The sequence below is a fragment of the Crassostrea angulata genome, chromosome 4, assembly GCF_025612915.1.
Source record: "Crassostrea angulata isolate pt1a10 chromosome 4, ASM2561291v2, whole genome shotgun sequence".
Lineage (NCBI taxonomy): Eukaryota > Metazoa > Mollusca > Bivalvia > Ostreida > Ostreidae > Magallana > Magallana angulata.
Genome location: NC_069114.1, coordinates 31,602,907 through 31,628,216, shown reverse-complemented (window position 1 = coordinate 31,628,216; position 25,310 = coordinate 31,602,907). Strand labels below are relative to the sequence as shown.

General features: G+C 32.5%; 2 protein-coding genes across 3 annotated transcripts in view; one reads left to right on the top strand and one right to left on the bottom strand.

Moving 5' to 3' along the window:
* Positions 1-6,120: 6,120 nt before the first annotated feature.
* Positions 6,121-25,187, bottom strand: LOC128179973 (zinc transporter ZIP13-like). The gene is made up of 9 exons (XM_052847700.1): positions 24,798-25,187; positions 16,267-16,371; positions 14,646-14,758; positions 13,604-13,846; positions 10,930-11,019; positions 9,043-9,156; positions 7,933-8,002; positions 7,507-7,606; positions 6,121-6,977 (listed from the first exon to the last, which is right to left on the bottom strand). Exons 1-9 carry the CDS (start codon positions 25,081-25,083, stop codon positions 6,905-6,907), a joined length of 1,194 nt encoding a protein of 397 aa, XP_052703660.1. The 5' UTR covers positions 25,084-25,187; the 3' UTR covers positions 6,121-6,904.
* The window catches only part of LOC128179971 (F-box/LRR-repeat protein fbxl-1-like), a 28,976-nt gene continuing 18,834 nt past the window's right edge, over positions 15,169-25,310 (top strand). Inside the window, exons 1-2 of one of the 2 annotated variants that reach the window (XM_052847696.1) lie at positions 15,169-15,310; positions 18,013-18,401. In XM_052847696.1, the coding sequence (XP_052703656.1) occupies positions 18,324-18,401 (78 nt within the window). In that variant the 5' untranslated portion in view covers positions 15,169-15,310; positions 18,013-18,323. Of the gene's footprint in view, positions 15,311-18,012; positions 18,402-20,314; positions 20,858-25,310 lie in introns of those variants that run through there. The other variant, XM_052847699.1, reaches the window with a different exon arrangement.

Sequence of the window (25,310 nt, the reverse complement as noted above, 5' to 3'; positions counted from 1 at the left end):
ACAGTTTGGACAAAACCAGGGATGTTAGCAACTGGTACCACAATTCAATAATGTTTCAGAATGAGAGTCTTGTTCATGCAGCAAAGTACACTTTTCTCTCTTTGAACACCATGACACTGATTGCTAATTTTTATCTGAAATAAATTGAAAAAAGGGTCACAAATGCAAATCTTTAACAATATCTCAATTGCTATTTGCTGGTCAATCACAATTATTAAAGAGTACTGAGTAAATATAATCACATTTCACAAAACGGATTAAAATCAGTTTTTAATCCGTTGGGTTGGCCCACAGTTTGTACAAAACCATGGATGTTAGCAACTGGTACCACAATTCAATAATGTTTCAGAATGAGAGTCTTGTTCATGCAGCAAAGTACACTTTTCTCTTTGAATATCAAGACACTGATTTAAAAATTTAATCTGAAATAAATTGAACAGAGGATCACAAAGCAAATCTTTAACAAAATCAAAATTGCTAGTCTTGTTCATAATTGTTTAAGAGTACCACTTGTTGTCATGATGTTATATCAGTTCCCTGCATCATCAAAACCCTGCTGATGAACAAGTCTCATTCTGAATTTTTTTCTTAACATGTGGCTCAAATCAGTTTTTTAATCCGTTGAGTTGGCCCCCAGTTTGGACAAAACCAGGGATGTTAGCAACTGGTACCACAATTCAATAATGTTTCAGAATGAGAGTCTTGTTCATGCAGCAAAGTACACTTTTCTCTTTGAACACCATGACACTGATTGCCAAATCTGAAATAAATTGAACAAAGGATCACAAAGCAAATCTTTAACAAAATCAAAATTGCTAGTCTTGTTCATAATTGTTTAAGAGTACTTAGTAAATGTACTCACATTTCAACTTTGTCCAATTTTCTTGATCCATTTTGTTATCACGATGTTCTATGTGAAATCATAGAAGCATCATCAAGACTCTGCTGATGAACAAGTCTCATTCTGAATTTCTTTCTTAACATGTGGCTCAAATCAGTTTTTTAATCCGTTGAGTTGGCCCACAGTTTGGACAAAACCAGGGATGTTAGCAACTGGTACCACAATTCAATAATGTTTCAGAATGAGAGTCTTGTTTATGCAGCAAAGTACACTTTTCTCTTTGAACACCATGACACTGATTGCTAAATTTAATCTGAAATAAATTGAACAGAGGATCACAAAGCAAATCTTTAACAATATCACAATAACTTTATGCTGGTCGATCAGAATTATTTAAAAGTACTCAGTAAATGTACTCACATTTCGACCTTGTCCAATTCTCTTGATCCACTTGTTATCATGATGTTATATCAGTTCCCTGCATCATCAAAACCCTGCTGATGAACAAGTCTCATTCTGAATTTCTTTCTTAACATGTGGCTCAAATCAGTTTTTTAATCCGTTGGGTTGGCCCACAGTTTGGAAAAAACCAGGGATGTTAGCAACTGGTACCACAATTCAATAATGTTTCAGAATGAGAGTCTTGTTCATGCAGCAAAGTACACTTTTCTCTCTTTGAACACCATGACACTGATTGCTAATTTTTATCTGAAATAAATTGAACAGAGGGTCACAAAAGCAAATCCTTAACAATATCTCAATTGCTATTTGCTGGTCAATCACAATTATTAAATAGTACTGAGTAAATATACTCACATTTCACAAAACGGATTAAAATCAGTTTTTAATCCGTTGGGTTGGCCCACAGTTTGTACAAAACCAGGGATGTTAGCAACTGGTACCACAATTCAATAATGTTTCAGAATGAGAGTCTTGTTCATACAGCACACACACTGACCGCTAAATTCTGAAATCAGTTGAACAAAGGGTCAGTCACAGAGCAAATCTTTTACAATGTCAGAATTGCTAGTTTTGTTCATATTTTTTAAAGGTACGAAGTAAATGTAAGCACATTTTCACTTTATCAGATAGTTTTGATTTTTATCGTTGTCATGATGTTACAGCTTTCTGCATTATGCATGCAGACTCGGTTGATAAATATTGCATTTCATTTATAAAATATAAAGAGTTTATTAAGGGAAATGACAATATAGAAAGAATTCTAAAGAATTTTATACATGCATGAATATGTTGACATATTTTCCTTACATGTTAACATATGTCATCTGGCATATGATATGATAAGAAATATGCTACCATATATGTAACCATTTTATTTACAAAGATTTCGCGTAACACTCTGATTCAAAGTCTAAAAAATATCAGAAATATGTCAGTTAATCGTCTATAGTAACCCGTCATCATGCTATGATAACATACCATCAATAATATTTTCTGTTGGCGTTCATTCTTTCAAGACACTCGGCATCTGTAGCTTTCGCGGCCATTAACTCGTGGGTTATACCCATGGCAACGTCAACTTCCTTGGTTATTTGCTGTACCGGGAATATTAATTATACATTTTTAATAAAATGGTGTAAAAGTAAAATAGAGTAGGCCTATAAGAATAAAATATAAACAATAAATAATAAATCTATGTAATAAATTTATTTTATTTTCAATAAAAAAAAATGCCTTCATGGAATGACATAAAACGCGAGGTAACTCTTGTTCACTTTGAAAAAGTTGTTTCCCTTTGCGGGGTCAACCAAAAGGTCAAAAGGGAAAAACCCAACTTTTTCCTTCTTCATATACAACCAAGTATTTGGGCGTCCTGTGATTAAGTCTTTTGGAATTTAATTTATTCCTTCGATATGTGTGTTGCCCCATTTTGGGGCAATCAAGATACAGAACGGAAACAGATTTTTAATGTCAAGTGACAAAGTTATAGGCCTACTGCAGTAAACCTTTTCCCCTTAAGATGTCAACATGCAAGATAACTGTCTACATGCAAGATAATTATGTGTACATGCAAGTTACAACTCTTTAAAGAGAACCTGATTTTTATATGGGTAAAATCACTTACTTACGCCTGTATATGACATCATAGATGCAAGATGCAACTTAATTATGACAGCAATGTCAGCATGCAACTTATTAATGTTGAAATGCGACTTATTTATGTGAACATGCAAGTTATTTATGTGAACTTGCAAGAACTTTATGTCAACATGCAAGATATTTATGTCAACATGCGAGATAATCATATTTACATGCAAGTTATTTATAACAACATGCGAGATAACTTGCATGTTGACATAGATATCTTGCCTGTTATCATAATTAACTCGCATGTCGACAAAATTAACTCGCATATCAACATAAATATATTGTATGTTAACTGTTAACATAATTTTAAACTCGCATGTTGACATAAATAAGTCGCATGTTGTCATAATCATTTTGCATCTTGGAACTATGATGTCAGAGTACGCCGTTAGTAAGTCATTTTACCCATATAAAAATCAAATTCTCCAAAAGGATTGGTAAATTGCATGTCAACATAATTATCTTGCATGTCAACATAATTATCTTGCATGTTGACATAATTCATCTTGCATTGATGGGCAGAAATATGCCACCATACCTGATCTTTGCAGACTGTTGCCTAAAACATGGCTGATGTTAGTATGGACTTTATAATAATATATGTTCGGTACCCCATTACATACTTGAAAAATTTAACAACAACAACAAAATAAAAAATTGAATTTCTTTTTTTTTTTTATTATTATTGTATATCAACAAAACAATATCAATAGCTAGGCTTTACCACGGCAAGTGATTCTTACAGTAGTTGTCAACAATCAACAAAAATATATAAACCTTTTCTAGTTTAAACATCACAAACAAAAAAAAAAAATCTTCTACAACAAATCAATTGAGTTAAACCAATAAAATTTAGGGGGAAAATAATTCCAAGGCTAAAATAGGAAATTAACCACACCATAGGAGAGTCAAATTTCGAAATTGTTAGAATATTTTATTTTTTAAACATAATTATGAAACCACTTTCTATAAATTTGTATGCATGGTTACATGTATTTGACTTTTGGCACAAAGGGTCCAAATGTTAACATGTCTTTGGAAAATTGTTAAATATATATATATATATATATATATATATATATATATATATATATATATATATATATATATACATATCAATTGTTGTCGCAAAAAAGTCCAAATGATGAAAACATTTTACAATAGGCAGAGGATTATATGTACAATCTTCAGTAGTGTTAGATGAATTTGATCATCAATGAATATTTTTTAATGTAAAATGCTTCAGTTTATATTAAAATTTTTAAAAGGAAAACAAAACAGTACATGTATATTACAAAAAAATTTTGGATGAGCACAGACACAGCTAATCAAAGAACATAGCATTTTTATTGGGGGGGGGGGGGGGGGGGGGGGTCAGGAAAACTTTTAAAATTTTATGTAAAATCTATTGGATATAGCAAACTTTGTTGTATCAGATTTATGGATATCACAATTCAAAATAATTTTGTGTTCCAATCAAATTATTTCAGAAATTAATTTAAATCTTTTATAACACCTTTATAGATGTCAAGGTTCTGGGCATTCTATTAAATTTGATCATTTATATATGGTACATGTACTGCTTTTATACAAGGAAATATTTGTCCCCATTTTATTTTCGCCCTTGTTGTCTAAGGGCGACTTAAAGACTGGGTAATTTGCACTGGCTTGAATTATCTCTCTTTCAACACAACTCTGTAGGGGAAAATTCAAGATGGGGCAAAACTGTTTGCAAGTGAAGAGAAAAGAGCGAAAATAAGACAGGGCAAAAATAACCCTGTAAACAGTATTCAACTTAAATTTGTAATGCTTTTAAAAAGTGGAAATGGCTTGCCGGTCAAATTTGACGAGTACAAACATGAAATGGTTAAGATACACTGTAAAGCAAAATAAAAACTATGTTAGCACAACCTTTCCAGAAAAATATCACTCCTTAAATTTAGGAAAGAAATACATGCAGCATTGGTATAATAATACTTTTTTCTCTTGGATATTATAAAAATATTTTGACATTGTAAACCTTTTTAAAATTAATTTCATGCAATATTCCTTTGAGCCAATGTTCATTGTTGATAAAAAAAATATCTATGAATTCAGATTGCTAAAATTGCTTTATATAAATTATAAATACATGAGCTACAATACATGTACTTTAAAATGGATTTCATTTTTTCAGATTGTAGATTACAAGAACCGGGGGTAAGTCTATATACCAGACTGATTAAAATATGGATTCCAATGATTACATGTAAAATTCTAATACACTTGTCTATAATTTAAATTTGAACTTTATTCACACACTATTTTAATTTTTCTACATGGACCTCCATCCTATGAGATACAACAAATCTATTTAAATTTTTAATGCATATCATATTATTATGGGGAAAAGAGCTTAGAAGCCTAAAAGATGTTTTGAAAGTATATGATCAATACATCAAAGTCATTTAAATTGTTTTAACAGGCAAATGTTTAGCCCGACTTTCCAAAAAAAGAAAGAAAAGAAAATTATTAAATAAATATTACAAATTAAAAGAATAGGTCATGAAATTTTTTAAAATGCTCCATAGATACAATATATATGTACCTAAGTTGAATTATGTACACATCGACATATTCACTAAAATTCTGCATTAAACTGCACGGCAGTAAAAGCGTTAAACATAAGCAATGCATTTTTTTCTGATTTACTATCTTATACATCACCAGCATTCTAATCTGTTTAAATTTTTTAAATTGAAACATACCAAAAAATCCTGGTGGCAAAATAACCCAATATAAAGTATGCAAACATATACATTCTATATATACATGTACATGATTTCTAATACAATGTAATACCAATCCAAATTGCCTGTTCCCATTCCTTTTGAAAAAAATGGGAATAAATGTGTAAATAAAAAAAAAAACCTTGTAAAATATATTGCACTCAATTGAAATGTACACATCATCGAGATGAGGTGGGTTAACCGTCCTTGGTTTTATTTTCTGCACTCTCCTCTCGACAGTTACATAGAATTTGTAGACAACTCCCAAAACATTTATTCACTCATCATAGACCATATGTTAAATGAGACATTTAATGCTTTTCTAGATGATATGAGAGAACAAAACCCTGTATGTTTGAATAAGATTCACTCAGGTATGTGCAAAATCTTAATATCAATCTAAAATAAAATTTCTACAGAAATGTAACCCTTAAAAGTTTTAATGAATCTACATACTTAAATCAATGACCCGCAATCTCTGAAAGGCATGGATTTGCGGTCATCCTTGCCAAAATGTAATAATTAACCTTTTTATGACCATGATGCAATAGTGAAATGCTTATATCGAATTGCTTCTCAGAATTGAATCATTGCTTTTTCCCAAAGTTTGGACTTATTGAGATAAGCAGCTTCAAAAACACACACCCTTCTTCTTTGAAGTAAGGCTAAAACTTCCAAAATGTACATTATATAAAAATATACTGGCATATAATACTCTACTCGACAATGACCTATAAAGATATCTGAATGTTGCTAATCACATTCACAGGTATCACAAAAATTTTGGCAAAAATTGACACAAAAGACATACCTGCACCATTATCATAAATGTAACATGCTATACATGTCAGGTACCATGAAAACTGGTAAATATATTTGATCGTTTATCAAAAAATATCTTATTCATTAGCAAAAATATTGTCTTGCAATGTACAGGAAAAGAAAAAATAATGTTAAATATTTCAGACAAAAAATTTATAAAGGACAAACCTTTAGATTTTTATAAACATGTACACATACATCCCCTAAAATGCAAATTCAAAAACAGATAACCCTTGATATGAAATCTTTCTGGAAAGATTACAGGTAATACAACTGTGTTTCAACATGCAGACTGGACCCTTTTTTCCTGAGCTCTTTGACAGTGGCAAGGAGAGTTCAATGTGACAGTGGTAGAAGTCCGAGATCAGTGAATGAGGCTCACTAACAACATGGCCGCCACCCCACCACACAGACACACAATCTGCTTCAATGACTCCCTGTAGAAAAATAAAACAGAATTGTGCGTACGAAATTAAAAAAAGAACTTCTCAAAATTCATAAACAAAGAAAAAGAATAAAAAAAATTGATTTAAGAACAAGATAATTCAGGTGAACTAATAGTAGGATTATATTTGCCCAGTGTAATTTTTGCTCTCCTTTACTTTTAAACAGTTTTGTCTCGACTTAAATTTGCCCAGACACAATTGTGTTTAAAGAGAGATAATTTGAGAAATTTTACGGTAATTCACCAAGTCTTAAATTCGCCTGCTGACAACAAGGGAGAAAGGGCCAAAAATAAAACGTGGGCAAATAGTTCCCTGTATACAGTATATCGTTAATTTTTACACCTTAATAAAGACATCCAGTGGATTCCATTACAATGTATTTTGATTATGACAATCAAAACAAAATTATAAAACACAACAAAAGTAGGAGCATATCCCAATAATTGAGACATAGAAGTTAATACTGATGAATGAATGAAAAAAAAATATAAATAATAAACAAAAGAAAATTTATATTTACAACGCATGTTTTTCGTCCAGAAGATCTGGAACAACTGTAACCAAGGCGATGTAAATAAATCCTCCGGAAGTGAAAGGAAGAATCCAGGCTGTGTTTTCTCCTGTAAAATATTACATGTATCGTTACTAATAAAAATTATTATTTAAGAAGGGAAACAAAATTTTTTATTTAAGTTAATGAAAAATCCTCTCCCTACCAGCTTCATCATTAGATGATAAAAAAGACTATAAAAAGATAATAAGTGCTTTATTATTTTTTCTATAATGACCATAAATAAAAGATTAAAATAACCAAATTTCGTGTTAAACCTTTTTTCATAATAATAAAAGAATTTTTGAAAATAGAACATTTTGTTTTGGCTATATTGCTAGTAATTGTGCTAGTTTCTCAATTCTACAGCAAAAAAAGTTAAATTTTGTTTTTTACCAGCAGATTCTGCTGACTCGGCAGTCAATGCTGCAATAACTCCCAAAATTCCTCCAGATGCTGTCATCATCTAAAACAATAAAAAAAAAAAAATATAACGGTAATTTAGTAAACATCAGGCAAAATTACCGCCAGCGATCTGTCTGACATCTCTCTCTGTTCTGCAGTATTGATTTCTGCCAGACTAATTTAACACCATTTCTCTCCTTCTTTGGTGACCCAGCAAACCAAGATTAATTGCTCATCGTATTTAAAGAAGGAGAAAAAAAGGGAAGGGGGGGGGATATGTGATGCATTCTGTTTTTTTCACTCACAGTTGATTTATGAACAGATCAATATGAAGATATATGAAACGAAGAACCAGATGTTTGGGTTCTACAGATAGTCCTTCTTTTATGATTATTGATGCTCATAATGGAAGCTGTATATAACAGTATATCTAATAGAAAAAAAAATGCCAAGCTTTGACTTTGTATACTGGTTTAAATTAACATAATTCATCTGGCCAGACTATTAAATATTTATTGAATTTAATGGATTGAAGCAGAGTCTATCCATGGATATTGCTCAATTTAAGGTGACAAATCTAGAATTACTGCCATTTCTTTAGCACACAGTGGTACAATTTGCATTTCCTGTGGTTTCATTAATACATGTCCATGATGTTGATCGAGTACCAATTTTTGTGGATTTCGTTGTTGAGTTGATCAAAAAGATGAACAGTGAAATTTAAAGTTTACTTAAATTCAAAAGTGCTATTTCGAATTATATATTGTATTGATAAGATCGTTGGCCACGTTGTATATCCTTACTGGGTAAAACTGACTTCAATAAATTCATGCCCAATAGTATAAACTAGTAATGAAACCCTAGTATCAGAAGTTGTATCTAGATTTTGCTTGTTTTAATTCAAATCACCTCATCTAATAATTTTTTGAAAGAACAAGACTATCTTTTCCATTCTATCATTTTCAGATACACATGTTACCATTATTTGATATAAATTACAAAATAATTACAATATCACAAAAAATCGGAAACAAAAGCCAGAAGCCCCATTGATTTTTGGGAATTCAATACAATATTAATCTGTGTGGTTATAAATCAAACCTGAGCCTTCGCAGCTTTCCACCTGTCGAAACCTGACCGCAGCAGTATAGCAAAATCTCCGACCTCATGGGGAATCTCATGTAGAAGGATGGCCAGTGTGGTTATAAAACCAACCTGAAAATATAACATTGTCTATAAATAAATTAACAGATTCAGATGTCGATGATCAATATGAAATCAATTATGTATCATACATCCTATGGTTTTAGTAATTTCATTCTATCTTGATATAAAACACTTGAAATATAGGTGAACTTGACCAAGCAAAGACTTATAAGCATCTTACATATAACATATTAAATATTCAATCATGCAAGCTTTTCTTCTTTTTAAACTCTGCTGAATAAAAAAAAATTCAACCATGTATGGTATGCATGACTGAAAGTTTGGTCAAGTTTACATTATACGATTGACTAATCATCTTTTGTCATACAAAATCTGACACATTTATGTAAATGTGTTTCATCATCATCATCATCATCATCATCATCATCATCATCATCATCATCATCATCTTCCATTTTTTAAGCTATCGTCATCATCATCATCATCATCATCATCATCATCATTTTAGCTATTGTCATCATCATCACTTCTTCTAATTTTATCATCATCATCACAATCATTATTATCAACAACATCAACAACCAATTTTAAAAAACAGAAAATGTCTGCTGGCTGCCTTTTATCATCATTTATCATTCTGCTCATCTCCTTCGTGACTGCAGAGCTTAAATGTTTGAGATTTGATATTCATAACAACACAGAGGCTGGAAAACAATCATCAACATACACACACACAATATCTTACTTTTCCTTCATCTGACTTATTACCTATACACATCTAAAAGAATGCTTTGGAGAGGCCACACTTTGAAGACTGCTTCCTTGTTAATTACTTTCATGAGCTTGTTACAATCCTTCCTCTGCCAGGAACTAATTAAATCTGAGCATAACCTAATTGTATTCAATTACAGACCTACGTAAAATACAAGTTCTTCCAAGTGTTTACCATCTGTTCTGTGAAAGTTAATCAATGGCCTCAACAGCCCGTTATTGCCCCTGTATTTATATACTGACTGCTACCTGCCTATACCCCCAATGAATTGTTTAGACTTTCCTCCCAAAAAGCATCCTTTTTAATCTTCACATCTCCTCTAATTTATTCCCCTGCTGTTATTCTTAATATATCTGATCTGTTTTGATATATTCAAACTATGACCTTATATTGGTGTACATCTTTATTAAACTAGCTTATCTATGAGCACTAGTTGCCAACACATCAAATACTAGTATATGAAATTGTCATGCAGCTAAGGTTGCCAAATGTGTGTGGGAGGATGAAGAAGCCAAAATTTTTTTTAAAGATACAAGTACATCTTTGTAAATATGATGGTATTAATGGAGAGATGCTTCAAAATTCAAGAGATGCTGCATACTATTGCTAAAAGATAAGTAATCCATCTTTAAAATTCCTGTGCATGTGGCATACTCATCATAGAGATCGAATGATTGATGTAATATGTGTCCTTCGAAAAGGCTTTAAGTCTTAGCTAGTACACCTTGCTTGTTCAAAAGTATTCTCTGTGGAATAAATGATATTTGATGGCTGATCTCTCTACTGCAGTGGTCGTCCCTCATCCCTAATGGTAAGGATTCATACTAGCCTCAATAAAAATTAAACCATATCCCACAAACAGGAAGTGTTTGACCAAGTAATTACATTTCATTATAATCTCCCATCCCTCAATGAAAGTCTTACCTACAGTTGGAAAGAAAGGAGAAATGAGAAATGAGAGAATGAGCTCTAACCTAGGTAGCAAACTAAATGTTGTCTTTATTGCTTGTATAAGAGTTAATTTCATTGGTTGGTTTAATATACTGTACCTTGTTGCTGACCAGAAAGCTGCCCCCCACCGCCAGCCCATGGGTAAAGTTGTCGATGACATTAGCCAACAGGTTCAGGTATCCACTGACCTAGGGCAAGGACACAAAAGAAGCATAGAAGCTGATCTTTATTTTGTCTTAATTTATATAAAATACATAGTGTTACCCTAATAGTCATTTGGTAGAAAAACTTGAACATCTCGAACAATTTCCTCAACTCAGAAAAGGTTTGTAGCATTTTGGTGCGCAGTACATCTACATGTATATATGTTTTGCAAGCCCTTATAATATGTACATGCATTCAGTATTGATGATTATAATTGACATGGAATAAAATGTAACCCAAAAACATTGATACTACTGGTACACATATATATGCTTCTTAAAAAATGTTTGTGCTAGATACAACCTTTACACTTGACTATCATTCAAAGATGCTGCACACTTTTTATCAAAGGTACCCTGTAGGTGAAGATGAGCCAGATCGGACCAAAAGAAGAGAGAAGATATGCTTCTGACAAGGATTTTTCATATATTTATGCTATGAACTTCACATTTGACCTTGAAACTTGGATCAAGGTCACTGCACAATATTTCCTCAACTGCTCTGTTTATGTAAAGTATGAGACAGAGAAGGCTAAGTGGAGAGTATGTATACTCTAAAAAAAGAAATTGTGTATGGTCTGATATGACCTTAGGGTTTGATACCGTTAAGGATGAAACGGTACGATACCATACCGGTATTTTTGAAACGATACGGTATTTTTAACGATACGGTACTAGACCTTAAAAAATGAGAATGATGATTTTTTTTCTTCTTCAATAAATGTGTTTTTGATCTTTCAGTGTTATAATTTATAAAGATAGTATCATATTTACAATAACATACGAGTTTACAAACTATGTTTATGCTTCAATCTTTTAATAAAAGATTTACAAACAAATAAATTGAATCTGATTCTTAAATGTTTAGTAAAGTTACTGGTGTTTCCCCCTTTTCCCAGGCAAAATAACTGACAATGGTTGCAAACACCACCATCTGATTTCCTACTGAAATGAGACTAGACAGCCGAGCGCTTTACCCGGTTGCCAGCCATTGTTTGGTTGCACTAATTGACGAAACATCAGAAAATAGAATGGAAATAAATTTAAAAAAACCTGTGCGCTATATTGTCTTTAATTTACATTTACTGTCAGAATAAAATTTAAACACTATTATTGTAAATGTATTTAACTTTTCTTTTTAAATCATTTATTGATTTATTAAAGTATTGGCAGTCGAATCAAGTATTGTACTAAGAATGATAAAGCACATATTTCGTTAATTAGCCTATCCTTTTAATACGCGGAGAAATATGATTTCTTTCGTTTGAGGGACGAATTAGACAGAAATCAATTTCTACTTGGTATAATAATGAATTAATTATCCGGATATATAAGGTTTTCATTCGAATACCTGTTTGTGTCACCTGGTTCTTAAGAACCGGTTTATTAGCAAGGCTATATAAAGAATTACTCAGGTGTTAAATACCAGTTTAGGACGACACGTACAGCGGAAAGTTTAAATTTTCAGAATCGTTTTATTAAAATCAATAAATCATGTGATCCAACTTTATGCCATAATTATGTGTGTGTACATTTAATATGCCAAATATTAAATAGCTGCAGCGTGTCGTTGCTAATTCCACACAATGTGTTGTTATTTACTAGTATCATAGTATTCAGCTTTCATTTGGAAGGTAATGAATGGATTTAAAGGAGAATTCGATTTTAGCGAGTCTTAAATTGTTTTTTAAAATCATTTTGAATGTATAAAAAAGTTTCAAGGTACAGAAATACCGTTATTAGTACCGGTATTAAATGAAACGGTATTTTACCGGTATTTTTAAAGCAACTATTCGGTACGGTATTGGTACCGTGTACCGGTATCCAACCCTATATGACCTTGACCCTTACTTTGACATACAAACTTCATTTTATGTCACTGTGTATCCTTTGACCATAGGCCCTCTATAAAGGAAGTATAAGCCAGATTGGGCCAAAGAAAGAGGAGATATGCTCCAGACAAGATTTTTTTTATAAAATTCTACTATGACCTTCACTTTAGACCTAGAAACATGGTTCAAGGTCACTGCACACCCTTTACCCAAAGGCACACTGAGGGTGAAGTATGAGCAAGATTGAGCTAAGGGGAGAGAAAATATGCTGCGGACAAGAGATCTCGGACGGGCAGACGGAAGAAAGTACGGACGAACACACTGATCACTATAGGGCGCCCACAGAGTGGGGACATAATAATCTAAACCTACCCCTCCATCCTTTAATCCCTAGAATTCATAGCTTAGTATTAAGCATTGAGCAACTTATCCTGTATCAGCAAAAATTTACAATCTTGCTGACAACCCACCTGTTACAACTTCCATTGTACATGCAAAAAATATGAAATAGCACTTGATGTTTAAAACAGATTTGGGTGAAACAAAAAATAATGAAACCAGCAAAAAATCTTTATAATTCCTGCAGTGTGCGCAAGTTGTTTTGTTTTTATATACCTACACAAAGATTAAAACATGTCAAAACATATGGCCGACACATGATAACATTCCATGCATAGAGCACTTCATCAATTCTAACTGGCATGGAATCAGAAAATGCTGCAGCTATCGTAATATACCTTGATATTCGACGTCTTGTCTTCCGTGGAATCTGTGCACTGCGTGGATGATGCAACTTTTTGCGATGATTGAACTTGAGAGTTTTGTTTTTTGTTGCGATTTTTTTTGCCACTATCTGATGCATTAGTCCTTTGTTTTAAATCACAACCGTTTATTTTGGGTAAATCTGTAGTAATCTTCTTGCTCTGGCTGTGGTCTTGCTCTTCTTCTTCTTCATTACTGGAATCACAGTCGTCATGCATCTAAAGTGAACAGAATTAAAATAGGTCACTCATTTTTCTAGTATTTTTGGTTTGATGGCATCGAGGAAATCATAATCAATTTGCACAAATGCACTAAAAGTAATGTGCATTGGTAACTCTGTTTATAAATGACAGAATTAATTGAAATAATTTTTTTAAAATCTCCTCCCCAACCCCTCCTTAAACCCTCCCTCAAACTTAAAAAACCAACTCTATAATATGTACAACAATGACAGATAAAACACATGTACTTTAGCTATAAGTCAATTACATGTATTCAAAGCTAAAAGATTGTCATCGTAGAATACCCACGGGATTATCACGATAACCCGTGGGTATCCGACGATGAAATATTGTATCATAATTCAATTTTTCATTCAAATCCTGTAAATTTACCCATAATATAGTAAATGACAAAAAGACATAAAAATTAGTTGGTTTAGCTACAAGATATCTCAAATATTTCGTAATGTGCTTAGAAATAACATTTCCTTGTGTCTTAACTATTATTACGAGTTCCACTACAACCCTATCCTGTGGAAATGTTATGCAATGCTAGCAACTAATGTGAATTATTCACAGCCCTATCAATTAATTATATTCTAATTCCCACTTTTTCAAATAATTGGTTGATTTTGACATTGTCTCCTTGCTCCTAAGCATTTTAAAAATCAATACGCCACACAAACACGTACTCCCTTTAAAATTATTTTCGCTTTATGTTTTATGCACATTTGTATACAAGAATGGAAATATTAACCATTCGAATTCACTTATTTGTGAATGTATAAATACGTACATGCTCAAATTCTCCTTCCTTTGCAAAAACCTTCTCAATGATGAGAAATGAAAGTATCCCCGCTAACACCCACAGTCCAATCGTCGTGTGTCCACTGTGGTTATGCTGACCATCTATTTTTTAAGAGAAAAATTAAGGGAACATTGACATTTTCTGGTCTAAAGATTATCGGAAGATTACCAAAAGATTATCATTCAAAGTGTTACCCACCCCCCTCCTCTTTTCTTTTTCAAAAAAAAATATACCGGTACCTGCAATATAACCTAAAAATATTTTTTCTCTGTATTATCAGAAAACATTTAGACATTGTGACTGCTGGGAATAGCTATCCTGACAAACTGTAGAACTTATAACTATATGCAGCAGTAATATTAAAATATTCTTATGCAGTTGCTAAAACCAATTGGATACATACTGGCCATTAACAATTATTTCAAGGTCAATAAAATTTGTGAAAGAGGATATTCTGTCTCGCCTCCCTCCACCTCTAGCTCTCATTATGTTTCTCAGACAATGAAAACATTGATCAGTGCATCAACAAAGAGACCACCTTTGTCATCCCCAGATGTTTGCTTTTCTCCATAAACAAATGCCATTGATTTCATTAAAGTGGCAAAATGCTAGTCCATATTCAGAAAGGATAAGCCATTTTCTCAATACTAAAGGTATGTTACATTTTTTTCAACTTTTCATTTCTATTTCTCTACACAAATTATTTCGCAAACACATATTTCTGATCTTTCCCAAATGTACAAAAGGAAATTCATTTAGAAATTCATCAGTCTTTTGGGAAAATGTTGCATAACTTTATCAATTTCAGAAACATGTTTAGTTTTTACAAAATGGGTCTGCAAACTCATAAAAAATGCTAGGCAATTTCCCAGTGTCTAGCTAACTGCATGACTATTTCGAGAACAAATGACCATGCAAAATTTAAATCTAATATATTGTACAGAATGTTGTATAAAAACTTAATTATTATAACCTAAAATATTATTTTGGATCCCAAATGAATTATGGCTGTTCTATCAACAGCCCCTGGTGGTCATTAATTTGAGCTTATCGAATCAAATTATCAATAATCAATGAAACATTACTATTTTTCTACATCATGTTAACTATGTAAACTAAGTATCTTCTCATATTTGATACATCTGTATAACTATTGACATGAATGAATTTGTTTGTTCACATCTGCGCATTAAATTTTACTTTGCATTTTTTCAGTGAAATGTAGTGGTAAATATGACGAGTTACCTGTAGGTTAGCATTAGGTAAATCTGTATACAGATATTGAAGTAAATTACTTTCTGTAAGGTACAAAATTATGTCCTCTTTTTTTTTTTTTATATTTGACCATTAACATGTGGTAAATATGATTTTATTATGCATTTCTTTATTGAATTGGAATCTGCTTTACGGAGATTTAACATTGATTAAATTAATGCAAAACAATCATTAATGCCAGCAAAAAAATTTTAAATTAAAGTATGTCCATTATATCCCAGTTGCAATTTTAATTCTTAAGCAGTGAAAACTTCTTCCATTACAATGAAAAAGAAAAAAAATCTGGGAGGTGGATGAGATGGATTAGAATAGGCCAAGGGTCAAGCAAACTCACCTTTATCCACAGTGGCCCATGCTTCGGGCAGTAGATGTAAAAACACATCTCCTAGGAGACCTCCAACAGCAAAACTTAACAGCAACTTTAGCTTGTTTGCAGCAGCTGAAATAGAACAAAATGTTTCAAAATCTGAGCAATTAACAATATAAAAAACATATACCGGGTAATCCCTTTATACCAGCATTTGAACAATTATGCTATAACAAGTTAAACTCAACAAAGAATATGCCATTATTTTTACTTTTATTTCCATGCAATCACTGTACTATATGTGCATGTACCTGTATATCGATTTAACAAAGTCTATCATGATTTGGACTTGAACTCATGACCTCATACACACACACACACAAACCACTTGAGTTGCATTTATTAAAAAAATGAAGTATGTATAAAAAGTATTGCACAAGTAAATTTTTTTTTTGTTCAGTTAAAATCCTTGCATTTGATGATTATTTTATCTCCAGGAATCAAGGAAAATATGTAGCCAAAGATACCCATCTGTGAAGATAAATACGGCCTGTTACCGCCTATAATACTTATATATGTTTGTATAGTTGTGTAAGAATGATACCTGTAATCTTATTGATAGAAACGTGTATCACTAAACCAATATACAGCTAACCCCCCTGTAATATCAGTCCACCTATATGCAACATTACACCTATAGGCCACATGCTTGGCACAGTGCAAGTACAGTGCAGGTCAAACAATTACCGGTAACTCTCTGTCCTTAACATGTAGAATGCCTAGTTATAAAACTCTGCATTTGATCATACATGTACTTATATATACACATGTAATTTGATTTTATTGTATTTGTACAACTTTGGTTTATATTGGTTTTGTGAAAATGATAAAACCTGAAATTTTGTGCAGATAGACAGACAGACAGGTGAAAAACAGGGGACAGTCTAGACCTCCATCTACACGCCACGCCCCCTCCCCTGTTCCATTTCAGAAAAATTTAAAAAAAAAATAAATGATCAAATTTTTCGTACAACTGGATTATTTTATGATGATTACTTATTTATCTTGACATGAAATAAGATGAGACAATGAATTTCCCAATAGACCATTGTTCTTCCTCTATAAAAAGTAAAAATGGTCAATTTAAAACATGAACAATAACCCTCATCCTCTCTTAAAAAAGAATAGTAAGAGAAATGTTTTTCTGAAATTTGAAGAGGGCCTCTACAAACATCAATTTGCTGCCCTCGTAGTGAAATATTAGTTTATTAATGATTAACAGTGTGCTTTGTGAACAACAGAGAAATGTTGTAAACCAAACCACTTTACTTTGGTTATGTTATGCATCTTTATGCTATACTCTAGCTTTTCTAGTTAGACATCCATAAATTCTCTCTCGGCAAAATCAAATTACACTGATGGGCATTGAGAGTCTTCAATAACAAGTTGGTCTCTAGTTTTTCCCTTTTTTTTTTCGAATCCCCCAAACTTCATAGATTCTCATCAGTGAAAAGAATTAGAACCATTTATCCCCCCAAACAAATGAATCATTAATTTGCTCTTCATTTAATTACTGGTGGATTCCACGCTAGGCCCATTATCTATAGTTCCAGACTCTGAGCGCTCTCAAAAGGCCCATTTCAGTTGTGAAGGTTAGGGCTCACTAAAAAAGCCCAGTAAGAAGAGTGCCATTAATATTTAATATTCCGCTGAGAGATAAAACACATACAAACATAGAATAATATTGTGAAAGCTGTTTTATCATTGTTGCAGATACTAACCAGGCCTCCGATAAGAACAGAGAAAAGAGAGAGAAAAGAAGACGAAGAACAAAGACAAGAGAGGAGAGGGAAAAGAGAGAGAGATAGAAGAGAGAGGGAGCCGTATAATAACCTGGTGTGGAACTCGCAGCTAGAAGAACTCACAGACAAGAATCAGCTGATCGAGGGATCCTGTTACACTACTGCACCAAATTAGGTGTGCTCCTTTTATCTACAGGGTGTAACTATAGAAAAAATCTATGAAGGTGAACAATTAATTCACTGGAGGAATCTCAAGAGGGCCAAAGGGGACCTGATATCAAGATGCACCTCACCATGGCAACAGAGGAGGACCCTCACCATCACCACCACCACTCGCCTCATCACGAGGCGACTCTGTCGGTAAGTCGGGGGGAACCCCTCTTTACTATTGTACTATTTATAGAGCTTTGAAGGGAGGGGGAAAAAACTTGGGAACAGGTCAAAAAGCAGCACTAATGACTGTCTAATTTATGGTGTTTAGGGCTAATACAATCCTTCTGGGAGGGTGTGGGTCTTCCAGAAAAAAAATCATTGTGTACAGTACTAGAAGATATACTTGTAAATAGGATCACATGTTATTTGTTTTCTCTCAATATGCTGTGTATCAAATATTTGTCAATAGAAATATAATACTGGCTAAATGGTGAGAGGGTGTGCATTCTTTGACATGAATACAGAATGCATGTGTATTGATATAAACAACATGCTGTGAGATTGCATCAAAATAATTCACGATTTAAACAAAAGCAGGCTGACATAATCTTTTCAGCTAGCTTAGGCTATAGTAATATTTCACACAAAAGGAATTTGATGGAAGTGGAAACTTTCCACTTGAGATCCGAGTTGAATAATTTATACTTATTTCACATTATAACAGTACTTAACAATTCAACCCACTAACAGTAAAATAAAAGCCTATTGACAATTCTTTCACGTTGACCAATCGCAATCATCAAACAATTCCATTACTGTGGTTTACTGTTACATAGTTCTCATACAGATGCAAAAGAGAGAGAGAGAACAAGAGAGAGAATGAGAGAGAGAGAGAGAGAGAGATGATCTGAATATAACTGAATTGTACACATGCATGGTTTTTCTCATAAGTATATGATTTAATATCATTCAATTCTGATTAAATCCAGCCCAAGCTCTTATCAAATTCTTTCTCGACACCCTGCATTTATATGGTTTCACAAAGGTCCTTAAATTTGGGAGCTACTGGTATATTATCTGATAAGAATCATTAGTACTGTATGAGTCAATATATTTACATGTATTTGGAGATATGATAGAAATAAATCAAATACTTGATGTGATAAAATTCAACTTTGTTGATTTCATAGAAACTGTATAAATCTTACATACCAGACAGTGATGTTAGATTTTTTTGTCTCTCAACTGCATCAAAGATAACATTTTTTGCATCATTATCAACAGAGATACTACTCTAGGTTTTCATTCAATTTAAACTTTATTAACCATGACAACTGCACTCATCTCTTATGCATTATTTTTTTTTTTGGGGGGGGGGGGGTGTTGTATTCCTCTCTTCATAGCAGCATTTGTGCAACCCTGGTGTAAGTTGGTAAGCCTTATGATCTAGTTTGTTTTTCAAGAAAGCTAATTAAGAAACATATTTGGGCAATTCAAACAATCATATCATCAATCATTCATATTGTTGAAAATACCGGTAGTGGAAGGAGAGGAAAGGGGAAAGGGGGGGGGGGGGGGGTTAATGATCAAAGCATTAACATATTAACATTTGATTCAAAACTGTCCTTTAATACAAGTTTAATTCTCTGATCATCAAATATTTTTTTTAAGATTACTGCAAAATAAAAATATGTATAAACTGACATATCACTTCTGAGAAAAATGTATTGATTTTGCTGCATTCTTTTAAAAGTTTTTCAGCAAGTATAGCACTTGAATACTTGAAAATCTTTACAGAGAGCATTAAATTTAAGTAAGATCTAATTTATCTTGCATCAGACATTGAGGATGCTTTTTGAGTCATCCCACTCAACTTGACTGTATAAATGATAACACATGCCTGTCAGCGTGTATGTACATACAAGAGAGCGCATCACCAATCAGATATTGTACCATAGTGAACATCTTCCACTGACGGAGTTCAGCAGCTTCCAACATGCAGTAAACAAAACACCCCCCTTCGTCAACATTAATTGTTTAGGACATAAAGTCAACTAAGGATTCATCTTAAAAGACGAAAAATGTATACCGATATCATATACACACAAACACATGAAAAAATTTGGCTGGGGGAGGTGTATTAGATTTGTTGGGGAAGATGTATTGTCCTTTTTGTAGCATATGATGAGTCTTTTTCGAACCTCATGGGAGAGGGCCTTAGCAAAATCAGGTTAATTCATGGGTTCAAAACCCACATCACTAAAAAGCCACATCGCATCTTTAGCCTTGACGTTTTCCAATAAAGAATACAGCTCATGCTTGGAGATGAAGACAAAAATTTGTTGCCGGGATATTGAGACAAGCTGGTTTATGCAATTTACAGAGTCGACTTGTCAGTGAAAGGAAGAATTATCATTTTTTAAGACTGGCATTTCAGTTATAAAACATGCAATTCTGAGTTTTTTGAAAACTGATAATGACAGAGGTTTGAGATCGAGTTTCCGTGGTGATAACTTTTCATTAGCAGCTGCGAAGAGTCTTCCTTTTGATATACATGGGTATATTGGATAATCTAATTAGCGAGTAGTGTTCATTTCCATTGCAACATGACATCATTGAAAGTTCAGGAAAGTTTCCGTGATTTTAAGTCTCCCTATACGTCGGTAAGTTTTGCAATCATAATTAAATGATTCGAAACATCTTTATGATTTTATGTGAGGTATAAAAACTGTGTCCTTTAATAAAAGTTAGCAGGTAACGATTACTGATGACAATAGACTGTCAATCACAAAGTATTTCAAAACAGCTGAACTGCTGAGTTTGATTTACATCATCTGAATTCAAAATACACTGGTACATAAAAAGAACTGATAAGGACATCATCTGAATCTCTTGTCATAGTTATTTGAATGAAATTTGATAGTGGTTGCAGTACTTTCTTATCAAAAATTGTATTTTAAGAGCAACAATAGATAAAACATGGAGGAAGATGAAATATCAAATTTGGTTGGTTAATTTGCTTAAGGATATTGCTCGAGAAAGGTAGGGCCATTTACTATATGACCATACGTCAATAGCTGTATGTCTTTGTCCTTGAAAACAATTGATGTTTTATACAAGGAAGTTCATTCAAGCCTACACTAATTGAGAGTGTTTTTTAAAGAGAGAGAAAGAAAAGAAACAGAGAGAGAGAGAGAGAGAGAGAGAGAGAGAGGGGCAGAGTCTGAGAGAGAGAGAGAGAGAGAGAGAGAGAGAGAGAGAGAGAAAGAGAGAGAGAGAGAGAGAGAGAGAGTTTTTATATGTTTGTGATGATCATTACCTGGTAATCAAAAACTGAAGACTTGAGTTGTTATAACATCAAAACAATGACATGTAATTTCTATTGGCATTTACAATTCAGAACTATGAAACATTTTCATTTCATACAACTTTGTTTAATTAATCATTTTGTTTTATCAAAATTATACTGCATAAAGTGCAACAAAGCTATAAATTAAATAAAGTAAACATCAAATATTGCATGTTGGATAGAAAATCCATAAGGATAAGGTAATAAAAATATTTTCCACATGGTATTCAACTTCACTCATGTTACCTACTGTTCAATGAGATGAAAATGAAATGCATGTATATAATCAAACATTCAGTAATTACCCCTGAGATATTACTGACCATAAATGTACACCACATTTAAAAATCTAATTTGAAAATTTTTAAAAATTGAACAGTAAAACATGGTCATAAACAGCAATCTAAAAATGTTTTTATTAACAAATTTCTGATATCAAGCTGATGTGTCTGATTTACAATCTAAATCTGAGACATCACCTCGATATCTGTTTATATGTAAATTACAGGTACATATAATATGTTTTGGACTTGTTTTGTTTTTAAACAATAATAGATGGGAGAAATAACACCATTACACAGTATTAATGTAAATCTTATTGTCTACACGCAGCACCGTTACTACATGTATATTTTAAACACTCAAGCCATTGACGCTTTATCCCTAAATTTTGGTGATTTGTGACTAAATTTTTTATCAACATCTCAGGAAAAAAAAAAGAAAGAAAAGCCCAGTTTCATATGTTTGTCTTAAAACATAGATGTTATTTTAAAACATGCAAAATATCAAATAATACAGTAATATGTTTACTATAAAACATTGAAAGATGTAATAATTTGAATTTTTAAACTAAGTAAACAGATAGAGTATCTGCACCAACCTTTGCATGATGCCTATACTATAATTTTCAACAAAGTAAGTTCTCAAGTAACCTTGTAACTCTCTGGAAACTTGTAAGTTCAATTCCTGAGACAACAAGCGAAAAGCTGTCAATGTGACTGTATTGTGACAGCAAACCAGATTTTCTTTTATGTGAAATGTATCCATAATCCATTTCTTAAACCTGAATTGATAAACACTACCTATCCAGAGAAATGGAGTACCCTAAAAAATATTTAAATAAAAACAACCCATGCCATATGTAACATTTTTATTTAAGGATAACCTACCTAGTCTGAACTTTTAAATATTTTTTTATAGTCTCAACTGAAAATACCAATTAGCCTGAATGTGCAGTAATTTTTCTATGAATGATCATAAATGAATTTACAATTTAAACACCTGCTGTTCACTAACAGTTATAAAAATAACACCTGATTTTATTTTTAAACTTGTCAATGAGATATATATATCTTGATATACACCATTCTGCGGTCTGTTACCATTTATGTCTTGGGGCCAATAAATCATCATATGAAATAATAGGTATTATTTTTGTGGATACAAGAAGTGTTGCTACCTATGTTACATAATACTGAATAAGTTTATATGTACATGTATATACAACCCCAAAAACCATCAAACCAGGAATATCCTAAAGCCAAATACACGAAATCTTAATGCACGAATGCACAATCTATCTGAAGTGTAAAGTACCATGAAATAGTCATGATTAATAAATGAAAGGCTTCCAAATCTAAAATCTTTATTTCTGAAAAAAAAATTCAACCTGCTATTATGAATTAAGGTAGTCCTATACTCGGCACTAAATGGGCTCAATCATTAAAAGCTTGGCTTTAAATGATAAATATACATTCTAGCAATACATATAGAAAAGAAAATATGTATGTTTACATGCTAGTTTGTTTGTTATCACCTCTCAGACGGGTGTACCCCCTTGCGAAAATTATTGGCAATTATGAAATTTGCCAGACGTCCGTTTTTCCTAAAAATAATTACCAATTTTGGGAAAATTAGAACTGAACATACAAAATAGAGTATAATCATTTATTTAAGCCATATCTCATCAATAATTTTGCGCGAATTTTTGTAAGTAAGTACGCTTTATGGACCTGCTGTATCAAAACAGAATACAAAAAATGCAATGCTAGTATCGCGTTTGGTAATTTTTTTAACTATTTTATGGACTCAAACTTAAATTCATGATGTTTATTCTATAGATTGACATCTTAGAAAAAAGATTTGGTAAAATAAATTATATGTTGGCGGATTACTTTTCACGCTATAAGCTCTAAACCAAGTAGACCCTGACGTAAAAATCACATTTTGCTACAGTTTTCTGCCTAGATCTGTCAACAATGTTAGATATCATTTAAACATTAATTAATTGACGATTGATTAAATTCGAAATAGCTTCTGTCTCTAAATTTAAACTGGTTTTAGTAAAAGAAAAAGAAAAATTTGGGGGGGGGGGGGGGTCAAAACAAAGAAGATATAAGCATACCTGAGATCCTGGTTAATCAGAAACTTCGTTTTTCATTTTACTTTAACAGAATCGAGTTTCTCAACATTAATCATTTCTATATCTCATAGAATACATATATTACCGTTCTAATTGCTTATTATTGCCATTGTTTACAACAGCGATGTAGAGCAAAATCAATACCGGGTGTCAAAAACGCTTTGTAAAAGTCGAACCAATATTGTAAAATCCGTGTTATGACGTAGTGCGATACTCGGACTACTTTAATATCATACCAACATGGACATACAATGTTTGTCCTTTACATAAGTATTAAAATTACACAATGTAGTATAAACTTTAGAACATTATGTCATTCATATTCTTTTCCATTTCCCTATATGCTCATTTAAATACTCTCTTTTTTCTATCTGTTATATTTCATATATGTAATCATGACATTCTGTGATATATTAACCTGAATAAAATGAAATTAAAATCCAACTTACTACGAGTATCATATATTCCAAATATTGGACATAATTGAAATTAGTAATAAGTTGGTTTTAAGACTTTTTGTCAGTTTGCAATTTTGCAGGGACAAGGTAAACCACCTTTCTTCATTTATTAAAATAATAAGAGTTCAAGGGTTCCCAAATTGAATTTAATATAATTATTTTTTCCAAATTTTGTATGTGGACTCGAACAAATAAATGTATAAATTGTAAAAAAGTATGAGGCATTTGGACATTTCCTGATACAAGAAGGATAAATCGTACAGTTGGAAACAATTTATTCAATGTAGGTAGCAATATGAGGCAACTATTAGCTAAATTGCAGCTACTTCAGCAGAGATAATTCGAGATGATACGAGATGTCTTCCAACACTTACCCCCATGTTTCAATGCAGGACCAGCTTCTATTGGTATGACAAGAAGTGGAAATATACCACTAAGGCCAACGAGTACAGCGCCGCCAAGAGAAAAGAACAATACTTCATAAAACGTTCTCTCAGCCGCAGGATCCGACATCGCGGATCGAGTTTCACTTGCCACGTCTTGTGAGAAACGATTAGGTGCACCAGTTTTTAAAGTCGTTCTATGTATTTCTCCATCTGCTAACGGTATCACTAGTTCAGTGATAAAGATGACTGTCAACGGCAGCTGATATATAGCCATCGTGTACGCAAGATTACAAGGCCAAGAGTCCAAATGATTATAGGTAGCCTACATTGTTTACGTGTTGTCTGCATTCAGCCTTCACCTTTAAAAAGTCAAACCTCGTTTCGCAGTTTCGTATTCACTATTCCGACATGAAAAAAAACAATTGGAAAACGTTTAAAGATATGACTGGCATGGGTAAATCTATATAAAATTCATCTTCCATATCATTCCTGACCTTATCT

What these genes read in the sequence shown, in the direction of transcription:
- LOC128179973 (XM_052847700.1), bottom strand. Translation starts at nt 25,083, where the DNA reads ATGGCTATATATCAGCTGCCGTTGACAGTCATCTTTATCACTGAACTA. An exon ending in AGGAAGGAGAATTTGAGCAT is followed by an intron (nt 13,847 to 14,645) that starts GTACGTATTTAT and finishes TGTTCACTTTAG; the next exon opens with ATGCATGACGACTGTGATTC. An exon ending in ACAAGACGTCGAATATCAAG is followed by an intron (nt 11,020 to 13,603) that starts GTATATTACGAT and finishes TCCTTGCCCTAG; the next exon opens with GTCAGTGGATACCTGAACCT.